This window comes from Hemicordylus capensis, chromosome 3 (assembly GCF_027244095.1).
Source record: "Hemicordylus capensis ecotype Gifberg chromosome 3, rHemCap1.1.pri, whole genome shotgun sequence".
Taxonomy (NCBI): Eukaryota; Metazoa; Chordata; class Lepidosauria; order Squamata; family Cordylidae; genus Hemicordylus; species Hemicordylus capensis.
The window spans coordinates 26406377-26424195 of record NC_069659.1 but is presented as its reverse complement, the minus strand read 5'-3'; the positions used below and the strand labels follow the sequence as shown (position 1 = coordinate 26424195).

Below are 17819 nucleotides of genomic sequence, written 5' to 3'. Positions count from 1 at the left end.
ATCACATTAAAGAAAGACTGAAGTGACAGATCTATTCCCTCAAATCATACAGAAAACTCATATTAAAATGACTTTCCCAGTCTGAATTCATCAGACTCAGCATTTTGTGTCATTTTAAAATCACCATTCATTTTGAGCCAGGAACAGACTTTATGCGCAAATATTTGGCCTCTAAATTACAGGCATTTTGGAATCCAAGCTCTAGGGCTATATTTTTCTGTGAACATGAGCCTTCTCCATGCCACATGGTGTGTAAAATCCATCGTCCAAAGTCTCCCCTGCCAAAAAAAGATGTGTCACCCTGAATTATATTGTCTGCATCATCAGAGGTAATTGGTGGAAGAACATAGATGTAACTGTTTCCTAGACCTAGAACATTTAAGATTGCAACATCCAACAAGGTAGAGATTGAAGAAACTATGCCAAACTCCTTTAAAAAAAGCATGCCCTCTCTTGCTGGTTGTGTAATATTTTGGTCTGAGTCAGGCTGCAGCTTATTTTATGAAGCACAGACATGCTATATATATGCAGGAACTCAGTGTAAACAGAAGCCAGAACTTAGCTTTGGAAGCTGAAACACAGATCAAGACATCAGATTCAAAATGAAGAGTCTCTACGTCCTGGTGTTGTGTGCAGCAGTATCCTATGCTTTGCCAATAGGATCAGGAAGCAGGGAAGAAGAAAAGCTGGAGCTTGTTCAGGTAATGATAACAGGTGTTTGGACAAAAATAATGTCTAAATTAAAAGCAATGAAGGTTTTATCACTGGTTGGGTTCAGCACAGGGTGTTGCAAAGCACTTATAGAATCTATAAGTATATAGAAATGTATTTGCCTACACTTTAAAAAATGCTCACAAAGGTAAGCACATTTAAGATCTTTTTATATCAATAGGAGAGATTTACAGTACATAATTAATAGTCTCAGCAAACCCATCAGGAATCAAAAGTGCTTAAATTTGATTGGATTGTCTGAAATATTGAATGAAAGGCATTATCTAGCAAAAGTTAGCCATGGCTAAATCTCAGCTAAGTAATTTGAGTAATTAAAAGTCTTGGGTCCCTGAATGGCTTGGGTCCAGCATATTTAAAAGAATGCCTTCATGAACCCTGTTGCCTATTAAGATCACCAAGGAAGGTCCAGTTACTACTGGCTTGGTTGGTGGCAACTCAAAACTGGGTCTTTTCTAGGGTTGCCCCAGGACTTTGGAACACACTTCCGAACGAAATTAGGATCTCCCCTTCTCTGAATATTTTTAAGAAGGATCTGAAAACACACCTGTTTAGTTAGGCTTTTAGTTATAGTTACTTTTAGTTTTAGTTATTTGAAGTTTTACATTTTTAGAGCTTTTAATCTGTATTTTAAATTGTTTTAACTGTGTTAATGAGCCCCTGGTGGCGCAGTGGTAAAACTGCCGCCCTGTAACCAGAAGGTTACAAGTTCAATCCTGACCAGGGGCTCAAGGTTGACTCAGCCTTCCATCCTTCCGAGGTCGGTAAAATGAGTACCCAGAATGTTGGGGGCAATATGCTAAATCATTGTAAACCGCTTAGAGAGCTCCGGCTATAAAGCAGTATATAAATGTAAGTGCTATTGCTATTAATGTTTTAATTGTGGTTTTATTTCTGGATTGTGAACTGTCCAGAGATTTACATACGGGATAGTATAAAAATTGTATGTATGTATGTATGTATAATTAATTAATTAATTAACATGAAGTAATTTTACATTTTAAGTAATAAAGACTACTGGATATTCAGTGTTTAGCTACGTACTTTAATTCTATTGATTCCAGTGGAATTTATTTGTAATGAAATGTGGTGAATTGTGCCTAATGATCCAGCACGCTAGGCAAGTTTAAGCCCTTAAAATCAATATTCAGGTCATCTTCAGAGACTCTCCTCTGAGTGCCTCCACCATCTTAAGAAGGTAGATGGCAACTGCGGCGAGGTTGGTTGTGGCATTTCATAACCAACCTCTTGGTTGTGGCATCCCATTTATGGAATTCTCTCTCCAGGGAGATTTACATGGTGCTTATTTGGATGTCCTTTTGGTGCCAGGTGAAGAACACTTTATTTTCTCAGACTTTTCATCTGTGATGGACATAATCTTAAACCCTCTAAACTGAGCAAAACGGCACCTTTTAAAGTGGTGACTCTTTTTATTTTTATCAGATGGAGAGTAACTGCCCTTACAGGTTGTTGTATTCCTGTGTCACAGAATTTGTAAATAAAATGTCGCATGGGCTCTTGTGTTGCTATGAAATAACTAGCCCAATATTTGGCTTTAGGTCTCTAATTAGTTCTGTGATGTCTCCAAAAGGAATCTAATTGAAGGAATTAAAAAAAAATATTTTCTCTTCTTTTATCAGAAATACTTGGAAAAATATTACAACTTTACTTCAGATGGGAAACCAGTTTTAAGGTGGAGAGGCAACAGCCCTATAGTTAAAAAAATCAAGGAAATGCAGAAATTTATTGGACTACGGGTGACAGGCAATTTGGATTCTAACACATTGGAAGTAATTCAGAAACCAAGGTGTGGAAACCCTGATGTCGGGGATTATAGCTTCTTTGGAGGACAACCCAAGTGGGGAAAGACAACTCTGACCTACAGGTAATGTTTCAGCACATTAGGGGGTAAATGTTACACAATTTTAGGAATGACAATACAAAATTTTAGGAAATGATCTATATCTGGTTTAATGTATGCTGTATTATTTTGGTAGGCTATTAAACTATACACCAGATATGAACTCTGCTGATGTGGACAAAGAAATTGAGAAAGCCTTCAAAGTTTGGAGCCGAGTTACGCCATTGACATTCACAAAGGTTTCTCAAGGCGATGCAGATATACTGATCTCTTTTGCTGCCCAAGGTAAAAAGCAATTGACTATTTACACAAAGGGTGATCCTGAACTATTGGCTCTCACAGCATCAATACAACTGTGGTTCCAATTTTGCCACCAAACCTAGGCATGAACCCTCAGTCTGTAGTAAGTTTCACTCACCTAGCTGCAGGCCCATTCCCTGCAGCATGTTGTCCAGATTGCAGTTTGACTCTTGAGGTTAAGGGAGGGAAGCTCCTCCCACGGGCATCCATTCCATTGGCCATACAGCCAGTCCTGCCCCCGTTGCCGGCTCCCAGACTGGGATTGTGATCATCTGGGAGCATGGGGAGTGGGGCAAACTGCAGGTCTATTGGACCCACAGTTTGCCATGGTGTCCAAAGGAGGCCATAGTATGGCTTGCTAGGTTCCCTAATTTTGGTAGTCCTGTATAGGCAGCAAAACCAGGAGCTTTGTTGAGTCTCTGGTGAGCCACTATACATGGTTGGTGTGTTGCGTTTGGCCCGCATGGGTCAGATCTCGTGCTGGTCTGAGCTACCAAATGCAAGATACAGGTGCAGCATCATTTCCCATATTTTTATAAATGAAGACACCTATTTATAGTAAACAAATCCATTCTGGGTTTAGCCCTTGCATGGGCTCATTCACAAGTGGAGGGGCCATTGCAAGGGCAGCCCTTTCATGAAGCAAGGTAAGGCAGGTGCCTCAAGTGGCAGATTACTCAGGTGCCAGCAGGTCAGCAAGATCCCCCCCCACACACACACACAGACACTTGCCATCAGAGCAGCTCTTTGGGGCCAATATGACCCTTGCAAACTTTGGAAGAAGCACAAGGAGAGAAGAAGAAACTACTCGCAAACTTCCCTCCTCCCTGCTTCCAAGCACATCCAAAACTTGCAAGGTTTGGTTTTGATAGGGGCCTGGCTGCCACCAGGGTTGTGAGACAAAACAGCTTTTGGGACCTAACCTGAGGCACCACAATACTTTAGGCAGTCTCTGGGTCATTGCTCCAACCACCACCACCACCGGCCACTGTGCCTTAGGGTCAAACTAGGCACAAGTACAGTAAATTCAAGTGTAACACAATACTGCACAGTAATTGAATTGTAATTATACCTTCAGCTCAGCAGCTACTAAAGGTGTCCAGGAACGTGCAACAAAATTCTTTATTATCTCTTCTGATATTCTTAGAGCATGGAGATTTCAATTCCTTTGATGGGCCTGGTGGTACACTTGCCCATGCCTATGCTCCTAGCCCTCATATTGGAGGAGATGCCCATTTCGATGAAGATGAAAACTGGACGACTGGCCTAGAAGGTAATTTTAAGGAACTGGAAAACATAAGCACAGACTTCCAAAGAGCTCCTATAAAATAACCCTGTCTCCAGAGGCAACTACAGAAACACAAAGCATTCAGAAAGATTCATGTTTAATTCCCAGCTTTAAAGAGATGTTTGGTTAGCAACTACCACTTTCTTTCTTTCTTTGTACATTTCTATCCTGCTCTTCCTTCTCATGTTCTTATGTCGGAGGGCTGTGGGCCACCTCCAGCCTCAAAGGCAGGATGCCTCTGAGTACCAGTTGCAGGAGAGTAATGGCAGGAGAGAGGGCACGCCCTCAACTCCTGTCTGTAGCTTCCAGCGGCATCTGGTGGGCCACTGTGCAAAACAGGATGCTGGGCTAGATGGGCCTTGGGCCTGATCCAGCACGGCTGTTCTTACGTTCCTCCTAGGAGTCCAGAGCAGTGTACAAAGTTATGTTTATCCTTACAATAACCCTGCGAAGTAGATTAGGCTGAAAGATTGCTGGCCCAGAGTCACCCAGTGAATTTCATAGCTGAATGGGGATTTGAACTCAGCTCTGCCTGGTCCTAGTCCAATACACTAGCCACTATACCATGCTGACATCTCTTATGGTATCTCTGCTCATGCTTACCTATTACCTGCAGCTATATCACAGACTACTTTTACCATCTGATTGAAGAAATATAAAATTACTATAGTGGGGAATTCTCTAAAATGAAAAAAAATCCAAATATCCCTGAGTTACTACAGTCTGCTGAGTGAGACTGACAGGCAGTCAGATTGGGGGAAAGGTATTAATTGAGCCAAAAATAAGCAAACCTTGCTCTCTAATGCACCTGTGTTTGTTGTGGGAAACACCTTAAATTGCAAGATGATGTTGACTGTACGCAAGGTACTGGTAAAGCCATTCCACTTTCAAAATGGAGTCTCAAAGATGCAAAACTATAACTTGATGCATTTCTTGACTTTGTTTCAGGTTCCAACCTGTTTGTTGTTGCTGCTCATGAGTTTGGCCACTCCCTTGGACTCTACCATTCCCAAGATCCTAAAGCTCTGATGTACCCAGTGTATAGGTATCCCCAGCACAGTAAAAATGTCCTCTCTCAGGATGATATCACGGGCATTCAGCAACTCTATGGTAATTACAAGTATGTTAACCTTCTAATATATTTAGTCCTTCTAAGTCAGAGATTTCCTGAATTTGTCTTTCACTTTTGAACTCTTGTTCTTGCTTGCCTTACACCCTCTGTGAACCTTTGTCCTGGTGTTTTCTTTGTGGATGCTGCTTTATACAGCCTTGTATTAGTCCATCTAGCTCAGCATTGTCTATACTGATTGACAGCAGCTCTCCCAAGATTTTCAGGCAGGAATCGTTCCCAGTCCTACTCAGAGATGCCAGGGTAACCTTCTGCATGCAAAGCTGATGCTCTGAGAACAGCTCCATCCCCTGGGACATTATATCATGTCATTGCCCTGATTTTGATTCTACCTTTGATTCTAAGCATGGTCATTGGTGATTCCATGAGCTGCAGCTTGGATCAATCCAGGTTGCAGCTCACAGAATCACTAGTGATCATACTTATGGCACCTCCCACTTCAGGCAAACTGCACCGTAAGTGTGTGTGCTGAGCAGGATGGGGTGGGATTTCCTCTCCGTTTTTTCCATTGTAAGCATGAGCGCCACTTGAGCTTATAATGTCTGAAGAGGGCTTATGTTTAATGTGGGTTACCAACATTAGCGTGGTTGAGTGAACCCACCCCAAGGGCAGGAATCCCAGATTTATCTCAGGACATAAACCACCTTGGCATGGGTTCACAAAATCATGCCAATGTTGGTAACCCACATTCAACCTAGATTTGAATGAGTGTGTGAACCAGGCCAACATATAGCTAAGGAATATAGCTTTTATCTTTCAAAACATTTATTTATATAGATATTTGACTGAATTTATATGGCTATTCTGCTAAAGGTGGCTTTCTTCTACAAATGTCATGCTTTTCCATTTCCCTTAGGAGCATCACCTAACCCATCTCAAGATCCAGAGGAAGATGATGAAGTGCTAATCAAACCAACTGCATTGCCAACAGCTTGCAGCCCTAAATTGACATTTGATGCTGTCACCACTTTCCGGGGAGAAATCCTGTTCTTTAAAGACAAGTAAGCTAATTACCTTAACAGAGCTGGGTATAACAACATAAGGGTGATGTTGCTCCAGTGGTTGCTTGGGGAAGGCTCTGCTGTTTAACAACCCTGAGGAAGGCTCTGCTGTTTAAAGCACTCTTTACTGCTTTTCAAATTGCTTGTTCTGTTAGCACTGGGGGACCTCTACTTGAACTGGCTGGTCTTTGAGAAACTACTCTGAGTCAGAGGATTAAGGCAGGGCAGTATCCTCAGGTTGTGGTGGGGTGCTGGCTCTGACTCCCCTGGTTCTCCTGGTGTGGGGAGAGTCTCATAAGCACAATATTTCCAGGATTTGGTCATTGAATTCTCACCCTGTCTCCTCGCTCGAATTGTCCACCTTATCCTCCAGCTGGGGGTGTCTGGGTCTAGTGTCATGAAAATATTTTCAAGTACAGGGGTTTGCAATCTGTGGTACTCCAGATGTTGATGAACTACAGCCCTTATCATTCCTAGCTACAATGTATTGTGGCTGGGGAATATGGGAGTTGTCATTCAGGAACATCTCTAGAGTACCTCAGATTGGGAACCCCTGTACCATTATATCTGCCCCATCCCGTGTACTTAAGTATCATTGAAATGAATGGCATTCAAGTTAGACTACCCAGCTATGGTTCATTGGCTGGGACCTTTCTCTGGATTGGGAGGTGGAGACAACAAGATGAGGCCTGGCAGCTGGAGGAAAAGTGGACATGTGGGAGACTGTTGCAGCAGCTTTGGAGAGCTCTTTAAATGAGCTCCATGAAAGAGTAAGGAGAAGAACAATAGCTGTGGCCTAGGAGGAATGCCACAGGGGAAGAAAGGGGAGCCAAGGGAGCAGGGGCAAGCCAGAGCCAGATGGCAGAGCCTTGCCCTGAGAAGTGAGGAAATAAAGGAGAGGAGAAAATAAGGAGAGGAGAGCTGGTCTTATGGAAGCAAGCATGACTTGTCCTCTTAGCATGTCTTGCAAGCATGCAAGACCTTCTCCAATTAGTTTATCTCATATTTAAACCAATGCAGGAGAAGATCCGGATGGCCTTTTCCTGCTGGCCACAGACTCAGTTTCCCATCTATGAAATGGAAATAATTGTCCTCTTGTAAGCATGAGCAAAATAAATCTGGAACTTCTGGGCAGTGATGCACGGAAATATATTAGGTATAGCATTCACACATTTGAAAATATATATATATATTTTCACAGACACCTCTCATCTTTTTTTGTTGCAGGCATTTCTGGAGAAAGCACCCTCGGCTCACAGAGATTGAATTTAATATGATTTCTTCATTCTGGTCATTTTTACCATCTGGTATTGAAGCTGTTACTGAAAATGAAGATAAAGATGAGACCTTCATTTTTAAAGGTAAGTGTGCAACCATTTAGTATTCCTGTGTATTTCTTCAGTTTTATTTTTAGCTCACTTCTAGACGATGTTTATTATTTGTTAGACAGAAACAACAAATAGATTAGGAAGTTAGCTCCGTGGGGAAGTAAGTTGTCTAGGGAGCAAGAGGTTGCTGGTTCGAATCCCCACTGGTATGTTTCCAAGACAATGGGAAATTTCTATATCGGGCAGCAGTGATATAGGAAGATGCTGAAAGGCATCATCTCATGGTAATGGTAAACCCTTCTACCAAAGAAAACCACATGGCTCTGTGGTCTCCAGGAGTCAACACCGACTCAACAGCACAATTTTACCTTTACCTATTTACAATATGGATTGTATTGCTGTGTTTCTTGCTGTTTTCATCTTTCTGGTTAATCTATTTAGATTTTCTTTTATGAATGCTCCATTGTTTCAATTTCCTTTTAATTATTTACTTTAGTTTGTTAACCTTTGTGTGTGTTTTTAAAAAATTTGAATGTAATTTTTAATCTTACCTTATTTACATGTCATTGTACACAGCCTGGAGTCTTTGGAGTGGGCGGTATATTAAATGTTTCAAATAGATAGATAGATTCTCACCTTGTTCGCCACTTTGGGAATTGATACAAATACCACATGGATAAAAAAATAATCTGAAAATGAATAAAATTATTTTATTAGTTATACAAAAATAAACTATTTTATTAAAATAAAATAAACTATTTTAAAAAATAAAATAAACTAGATCATGTGATTCATATACTCCTCAATATAATGTGGGGCTGATTCATATACTCCTCAGTGTAATGTGGCCCTCCTGCTGTGTCTGTGTACGCTCTGTTAATGCTGTGGCAATCCAGTGCAGCTCCATTCTGGTGTGACGTTGCACAGATGAAGCTCTTCAACAGGACATCCATTAGAAATAACGGGTGTCCCATTTCACAACTGTGTTTGTGTAACTTCACACTGGAGCAGAACTCCATTGGGGCACAGTAGCATCGGCAGTGCTTACTTGGACACAAGAGACAGACAGAAGCTCTTGCTGTCCATGTTGCATTGCGGAGTATGTGAACCATAATTTTTAAATAAGTAGATGCTATTGCATTAATAACAAATATCTACTATAGTCAAAGAATTTCTGCCAACTGTATCATATCCCCCCCCCCCTTATATGTGAATAAGTAGTGTCTTCATCTTCTGCTTCATCACAGGCAACCAGTTCTGGGGAGTGAGAGGTGATCACGGACTTTCTGGCTACCCCAGATACATCAGCAGATTGGGCTTCCCAGCAGATGTCAAGAAAATTGATGCTGCGCTTTTTGATGCAAATAAAAAAAGAACATACTACTTTGAGTCAGACAGATACTGGAGGTATGACATCACGTCGAATACTATTTGGCAATACTTGTAACTGATTTTATGAAGAAATGCTACACATTCAAACTTATTTTTAAAATATATGGACAGCAGTAACCTTAAGTGGCGCAGAGGAGAAATGCTTGACTAACAAGCAAAAGGTTGCCAGTTTGAATCCCCGCTGGTATGGGAAACACTTATTTTGAGCAGCAGTGATATAGGAAGATGATGAAAGACATCATCTCATGCTGCATGGGAGGAGGCAATGGTAACCCCCTCCTGTATTCTACCAAAAGAAAACCACAGGGCCCTGTGGGTGCCAGGAGTCGAAATCGACTTGACGACACACTTTACCTTTAGATAAAGATACAGTTCAGAGACAAGAAATCTATTCTGTTGTTAATTAAATTATTATCCCACATTTCTTCTAAGGAGTTCAGGGAAGCATTCATGATTCTTTCTTACCTCACAACCCTGTGAGGCATGTCCTAAGGTTACCTAGTGAGATTCATTGACGAGTAGGGCTTTAAACTGCTCTCCTTGCTCCAAGCACAACACTCTAACTACTACATCACATTGGCTCTCAAGCTAGGTGTCTTATTCAATTCTCATTCATTTCAGGAGGATTGGCCAAGGCTTTTTAAAATGAAAATTCAGAATTGCACAATATGAGTGTAATTCATGCACGTAGCATGTGCTGCTACAACACCCACATGAATTTCTGGCTCTGTGCATCTTTTGTTGGCTAGATTCTAATTTGATGACATTTAGGAGCCTACACAGAGTAGGAGAACATCCTCAGAATTGGGAATCTGACAGCGCTTTTGCAGAAGAGTGTGATATTTGTGGGTGAAGACAGTGGGGCATAGCAGTGGAGTCTTTAGGAAGCATCTTTGGCAGTGGAGGTGAGGTGATAAATGGTTAGGCTCGATCAGAGTCTGGGTCCTAGACAAGAAAGACAACTCACTTTACTTTTCTCATTGCTATCAGTTATTTTGTACCTCAGCTAATATAATACATCTTTTGTATGATATGAATTTTTGAACTGCTCAAGTGTTCTTTTAGAACCAATTCTTTTCCCCTGGAACTGCACATTTTTAAAAGCCCTGGGACTTGCAGAGGGAAATGTTTCTCGTGGGTTGTCTGTCTATGTGCCAGTATAAACATCTGGAATTCAGCCATGCGAAGCATTCTATAAATGCAGCCAGCTGAATAAATTAATGTCTGATTGGGTGCATTCATGAGTACAGGTGTCATTTAGGAACATAAGAAGCTGTCTTATACCAAGTCAGACCATTGGTCCATCTAGCTCAGTACTGTCTTACACAGACTGGCTGTGGCTTCTCCAAGGTTGAAGGCAGGAGTCTTTCTCAGCTCTATCTTGGAGATGCTGCCAGGGAGGGAACTTGGAACCTTCTGCATGCAAGCATGCAGATGCTCTTCCCAGAGTGGCCCCATCCCCTAAGAGGAATATCTTACAGAATATGAAAATAATTATATTCCCATCACTGATTTGTATGAGTGTGGTGGTCTATCTTTCAGACAGGAAGCAGTGCATATATTTGTGGGCATGCCACATCAGACATTACTTCTTCCATGTGGCTGTGTGGAAGAATGTAGAATTCAAGGTTTGATTCTGTGCATGGCCTGATTCTGTGCATGGACTGCCTTTTTCTCATGGTTTTGGAATGTGCCTGCACCATCCTTAGAGGCAAACACCTCTGAATCCTCCAGTATAAGGCCATATATATAGAGAGAAGTTTATTCAGTCATTGACCAGCAAACATTTACAATAAAACAGTACACATTTTACAAATAATATAACAAAAAGGTCATATATAATTTATTAGTTTGTTTTCAAGTGCCACATAGTAACAAGTTCCATTGCCTTGTGTATTTTAAACAATCACCATGTCATCTCCAAATTTATTTATTTATTTATTTATTTATTTATTTATTTAATTTATACCCCGCAGCTAACAATTTACTGGCACCCTCTGATGGCAACTGGAATCACTTGACTGCCTGTCACAAGCAGTCTAGTCTATCTCTCAAAACAAATCAAAAGACGTTCCGAGAATAAATGTAATTTGATTGACAATGAAAGCTTTCAAAGAAATGACCTTGGAATACATACAATAAGCACTAATGAAGCACAGAATCCCAAGGCACTAGGAATTAATCAATATATATGTGCTGGCTCAGAGTGAGCTGAAGCAGGAAAGCTCTGGTTCGAACAGACAGAGACAGATTTGCTGTTGTTTGGATGTACATTAGTCTTAATTGTTTGGCCTAAGTGACACATTTGAAGAGACCATTATGAACAGAAGGTTTCTAGGAGACTCTGAAAAGACATAGTGTTACACAGTCAGAAGCACAGGAACTGGTCTTGGAGAGGAGCCCTACTTCCCCCCCGCCCCAGGATACTATTGTATAAAAGCACTGCATAAGTGTAAAAGGGGTCTTATAATCATCCCCATCAGCTGAAAGAGCAATATGGGCTGATTACATGCCTTGTGCAGATGAACTGCAGGAACTGAAAGTTCAATAAGGAGAGTTGCTTTTTGTTGTCTGGTCTCAAGCTGCTCTATTAGTGTCCATAGTCATATGGACCAGATAAGTCTCTGTGATCTCTTCCCATGATGGTATTGCTTATCCCCTTGGAGAGGAACAAACCTAGCATGGAAAGAAAATGTATTACTGGGCAACCACCTGGTTCCATCTCAGAGACATTCCCTGACATTACTGGAGCAATGTGGTACTGGATCTTGCAGAAGTTGCTCACACACTTGCTAAGAGTAAAAAAATAATAATTTAAAAATGTAAAAAATGTGAATGTAAAAAAAAAAATTAGAGGCATGTGGCAAAGGTCTTACCTCTAAACTGGTAAATTTTGGGGAAGGAACGACCACTCTTTTGAACGTTGGCTGATTTATGTGCAAATGCCTACCTTATGTTTTTCCTTAGTTATGATGAAACCAGACAAACCATGGACAACGGGTACCCCAAAAGGATAAGTGATGGTTTCCCAGGCATTGAGGGCAAGATTGATGCTGCCTTTCAGCATAATGGTAAGTAGCTTTTCTTATAAAGAAACTCAAATCCATTCCAGTTGGGATGTTGTGCTGTATGCAGGTCTTAGAATCAAATACTTTTCAAATACTGACTGCTCCTGTAGTCTGGACCAAACTACCTCAAATTTTATCATTTCAATGTATTTATTTGTAAAGGGCACAGGAGGAAACTCCATCCAGGGGATCAGAGTACTAATAAAATTAGGTGTCCATGTATTTCCAGGCTAAACTCTAGCTGAAAGCTCTTGACTCCCGCTGCCTCATTTTGTATCCAAATCTGGATCTGCTAAGCTCCTTCTAGCTGTATCTCAGTCCATCCTCCCAATCCTGATCAGAGTCACAATCCCAAGCTTGTAGACTGATTCCAGGACACTAAGGAATGCTATGCTCCTTTTGTAACGCCCTGATCACGCTCAAGTTAGGTAGAACCATAGGATTCCATGACGATGACAACAAATGTTTATATACCACTTTTCAACAAAAGTTCCCAAAGTAGTTTACATAGAGAATTAATTAATTAAAATTAATTAAGTGGCTCCCTGTCCCCAAAAGGCTCAGAGTCTAAAAAAGAAACATAAGATAGACCCCAGCGACAGCCCCTGCTAAATTAAGAGAAGCACCACATTGAAAAGGTGCCTCTTTGCTCAGATAAGCCCATTCATACTAATCAAGTCAGCCAAATGCATAAAAATGTAAAGAGCACCTTAGTAATAGCTCATTTCTGGGGCTGGCCACACTCAAATGAAACATATCAGATTTTAATATACTTTTAATCATGATTTGAAGTTTGCTAAGCATATTAGTTTGCTATGCAGACCGATACAGAAACTTTGTACCAATGTTGCTTACTGGCAAGTGGAAAATTTGAACTAGAAGTATTCTTTCTGCTATAATTCAAATAGCCGTGGTTTTCAAATGTGAGTCCGCAGATGTTGTTGGGTTACAACTCCCATCACCCCCAGCAAACAGCCACTGTGACTGGAGATGATGGGAGCTGTAGCTCAACAACATCTGAGGACCACATTTTAAAACCCCTGACAAATGCAGAAGCAGTACTGTAATTAGCTTGGCAGCAGACGAGTGAATGGCACAATCCTTATCCTTTCCTGATTTTCCATCTCTCTACATCTGCATTGTCTCCTGGGAGCTTTAGGATGCAATCCTATTCATGCTAAATTGGGAGTAAACCCCACTGAGCAATGGAACTTACTTCTGAGAAAATACACATCGGATTGTGTATTATTACGCGCAAAAATTATCACTCCAGGCACAGTACAAAGGGGGGGGTGTGTGTGTGTGTGTGTGTGTGTGTGTGTGTGTAAGCTATCGCTCCAGTTATTTAATGTTTATTTTGCTAAGTGGTGTGCTGTGTTCTCTAGAGCACCCGGGAGTGTCACCATTCCTACCCAGAGTGCTTTCAGTTCATAGTTGGGCAAGACATGGGGAAGAGGTCAGGTTCCAGTCAGACAAAAGAAAGTACTTCTTCCCACAGTGTATCATCACACAGTTCCACAACTATTAGAACAGAGTGCCTTAAAATGTTGTGATCACCACTGGCTTAGAAGACTAACATTCATGGGGGCAGGGGTGGAGCCACCATTGCACGGGGTGGGGGTGGGGGTTCAAGGATCCCGGACCGCCACATCCAAGGGTCATGCCTGGCGCCCTAGCCACATCCCTGCATCTGACATCAGAAGGTACTGTATGGTTTGCAAATGGGAGTAAATTACAGCCAGCACTGTGTTTGCAGCAGTGACGGCTGGGAGCGCCTTTCCCTGCCTGTAAAGGTAGGGAGAAACATTCCTGGCCAGTCTGGCTGAAGCTTTTCAAAAATGGAGCAGCGCTGGCTGTAATTTACTCACAAATGGGGGATGCGGCCCTGTTTGCAAAAGCAACCATGCCTCCTGTGTGTCTTATGCCAGGTGCAGGTGCGTCTGATGTCAGATGTAGGGGGTGTGGCTGGGGTGGTGGGGGCCGGTGCCAGCAGGTTGAACAGGGGCCGCCATCATTCTCACTACTCCACTGCATGGAGGATAAGTCTGCTGAGAGCTATTAACCATGATAGCTAAACAAAATCTCCACATTCAGAAGCAGTATCTCTCTGAATACCAGATACTGAGGAAAAAATTGGAGGAGGGCTGTGGCATTCATATTCAGCCTGTGGGCTTTCCTAAGACATCTGACTGATCTCTGTTGGAAACAGAATACTGGATTGGACAGAGTCTTGATCTCATCCAACACTGGCCCTGCTCCTCCTCCGCCGCCTTCTAATATGTTAAAGAGTAGGACAATTATGGTAATCTAACCGTCCATTTTCCCCCCACTAGGGCTGTTCTACTTCTTCAGGGGAACAAATCAATATGAATTTGACCCTACTACCAAGAGGATTACTCGGGTCTTAAAGACCAACAGCTGGTTTTCATGCTAAGGAAGTCAAACTACTGAAGATACGAGAAACACTATTGAAAAATAACCAGGATATATGTTGAATTTCTAATGCTAACACTGGTCCTCTATCACTGACCTCATATCGACACTGATGTCTAATATTTATATTTTTAATATTATGTATGTGTGTGGCAATTATTATTCAAGACTAAGGCTCTTATCCTGTGCACACTTACCTGGGAATAATTCCCATTGCATACAGTGGGGCTTAATTTATGAGTAAACATGCACAGAATTGTGCTGTGTTGTTATTGTCATACAAAGCCAAACATACAAGGAGGAGGGCTGGAAATTTCTGTTGTAATTGCTTGTAATGCTGAAAAGGCAAGCCAAATTGTCTCTTCAGGCTTGGAACTTTGTGAGCCCATGAGAAAGAACATACTCCGCTAAAGGTGCTTCGGAGTTTCTACCCCAGTCCTTCATGACTGAATAGGTAAACCCATGTCCAATGTGAAATTGGCTTTTCTGCTCAGCCATATGAGCAGCTGTGGTAGAAAACTTCAGTTTCAATTTTTAATCATATTTAGGCCTCCACCATGCACACAGCAGCATAGGACTGCAGCTTGATTCAGTAATTCTAAGTGAATGATTGTCTTATAGACTGTAAAGATAATCAGAAGAATCCAAAGTGGTCCATTTAAAGCCTTCTGTTATTGGACAAAATAAACAGGACCTTTTTAAAAAATTGTACCAACCACAGCTAGCTAGTTTCCAATTGAATGGAAGAGTTCTTCAGACTGTTATAAAATTCAGCTCTGTGCATCTCAAAAGACTACAGGCATACCTCACTATCCGCAGACTCACCATCCATGGCTTTGCATATCCATGGTCGGGTAATGAAAACACCTGACCTTGGCATATGGGGAAAAACAAGGGAGTATCCGTGGGTCTGGGGTGGCCGGAAATGACCTTGGAGGTCATTTCTGGCTGCCATTTCATGGAGAAGAGCCATTTTGTTGCTCATTTGTTTTTGTTTTTTTAAAAAACTTCTGTGATTTTTCATGGAATTTCAGGGACTTTGGGGCTTGGCGGGGAGGCATCACTTGATTCAGGAGGGCCCATGGAGCATGGCATAGCACATTATTTGGCCCACTTTTGCTGTTTTTGCCACTTTTTAGTCATGTTTTTTGAAGTCTGGGAACCTAGCCCCTGTGATCCCATAGACTTCAATGCTTCACTATCTGTGGTTTCGTTACCCGCGGTAATCTGTGGGAATGGAACCCCTGTGGATAATGAGGTCCTCCTGTACTATCTTCCCAAAAGATAACATGAACAGTTCTGAGTCTAAGTGTTTGCCCACTCATACATTATTTCACCTTAGCAGTAAAACAATTGCAGGGCTTGACTTAGCACAAATGTTTTATTATGCTTTCTACATGTTTCACATGTTGTGTTTGATAATTTATGAATAAAATATTTTCTTGTGCCATATCACTGGATTTATTTCATTTTATGGTGATGCCCTGTTTTATTTATGTACTATCTTTTTATTCAATCCTTCTTCCAAAGAATGGCATATAGGGTTCTCTCCCTTTTCACTCCCTTTATAGCTGCCATATTCTGAGTCAGACCACTGGCCCATCTAGCTCAGTATTGCCTACAGACAGGTAGCGGCTTTTCCAAGGTCACAGGCAGGAGTCTCTCTCAGCCCTATCTGGAGGTGCCAGGGAGGGAATTTAGGAGCTTTTGCATGCAAGTATGCAGGTGATCTTACCAAAGTGGCACCATCCCCTAAGGGGAATATCTTACAGTGTTCACATGTAGTCTCAAATTCAAATGCAAACCAGGGTGGACCCTGCTTAGCAAAGGGAACAAATCATGCTTGCTACCACAAGACCAGCTCTCCTCCACTCATCTGATTTGATGTCCTTCAGAACATATCCATAACATTTTGCCTGCAGGTTCCCACAGTGGATAGGAATGGCTTTGTCCTGCTTTGTAAGCACAATGCTTTCAAGCCTAGTAAACCAGTGTGAAAAGCGAGAACATAGTTCTGGAAATACGTCCTATTTTCAGCTGATGGTTTCAAGTGATGATGAATTCCATGCCCACTTCCATGCTAGAAGTGATCCTATATGTAATTATTTCTTCTCAGTAAGCCATTATTTCTTCTCAGAAGTAAGTATTTCTTCTCAGTAAGTATTTCTTCTCAGTGTAATATCAATATCCTGCCAGAATCATATCATCACGCAGAGTCTAATTTTCCATTCATCGGCCAACATTATTCTGACAATTAAATGCATATGTCGGTATTGGCTTTGTTATCTCATTAGTCCCAGGTGCTGGGGCAATGAATATTAGAACGTGGCCTCACTGGAAGCCTAATAATATTGGTGGCTGACATGACCTGCAGCAAATGCAGAGTGGGCGGGAGCAATCTTTGCTTCTCTCTCCTCTTTCTGAACTCACACATGTATAAAATATGTTCCCTTTTCAAAAGAAAAAATTAAAAATCTTGAGTTGGCTTATACAGCAAAAGAGATAAGAAAATGTTCCCTATCCCACCCCCAAAGGGGCTCACAAACACAATATAAAAAGGAACACAAAGGAGATGGCAGCAACAGCAACTCAGAGGGCCACTATGCTGTGCTAAATAAGGACAATTAGGAACATAGGAAGCTGCCATATACTGAGTCAGACCATTGGTCCATCTAGCTCAGTATTGTCTTCACAGACTGACAGCAGCTTCTCCAGGGTTGCAGGTAGGGATCTCTTTCAGCCCTATCTTGGAGATGCCAGGGAGGGAACTTGGAACCTAGATGGCTCCAATCCCCTGAGGGGGAATATCTTACAGTGCTCACACCTCTAGTCTCCCATTCATATGTAAACAGGGTGGACCCTGCTTAGCTAAGGGGACAAGTCATGCTTGCTACCACAAGACCACCTCTCCCCTGCAAAATGAAAGAGCCACCACTTTACAAGTTGCCTTTTTGTGTCATTAACAGGTGCCTATACAGCCACATTCTCTCTTTTTACAAGGCAAAGGGGTTCTAGTGACGTTAGTGTGTCTCTTGTGTACCAGACACACATTTCTCTGGTGGCTTTTTAGTTGCTCAAGAGGACAGTCCAAAGGGATAGAAAAGAAAGTGTCCACCATCACATCCCAGCCTAACAGAACTTTCCAACCAACTGCACTCACCTCACCTACCCTAGGAAGATGTCCGTGCCACCTGGAACTGTATTCCTGAGGGCTGCGTGGGCAGCTTCCTTGGGTGGCACAAGCAACCTCCTGGGGAAGAGGAGGGCATCAAAAACTGCCACTTCCCTGC

General features: G+C 41.8%; 1 protein-coding gene across 1 annotated transcript in view; it reads left to right on the top strand.

Annotated features, from left to right (window-relative positions):
- The window catches only part of LOC128352530 (stromelysin-1-like), a 28361-nt gene extending 12380 nt beyond the window's left edge, over positions 1-15981 (top strand). The window contains exons 3-12 of the mRNA XM_053313190.1: positions 532-701; positions 2370-2614; positions 2727-2875; positions 4038-4163; positions 5127-5288; positions 6164-6308; positions 7536-7669; positions 8884-9043; positions 11996-12099; positions 14430-15981. Coding sequence (XP_053169165.1) covers positions 603-701; positions 2370-2614; positions 2727-2875; positions 4038-4163; positions 5127-5288; positions 6164-6308; positions 7536-7669; positions 8884-9043; positions 11996-12099; positions 14430-14530 — 1425 coding nt within the window. The 5' untranslated portion in view covers positions 532-602 and the 3' untranslated portion in view covers positions 14531-15981. The remainder of the gene's footprint in view (positions 1-531; positions 702-2369; positions 2615-2726; positions 2876-4037; positions 4164-5126; positions 5289-6163; positions 6309-7535; positions 7670-8883; positions 9044-11995; positions 12100-14429) is intronic.
- Positions 15982-17819: the final 1838 nt, after the last annotated feature.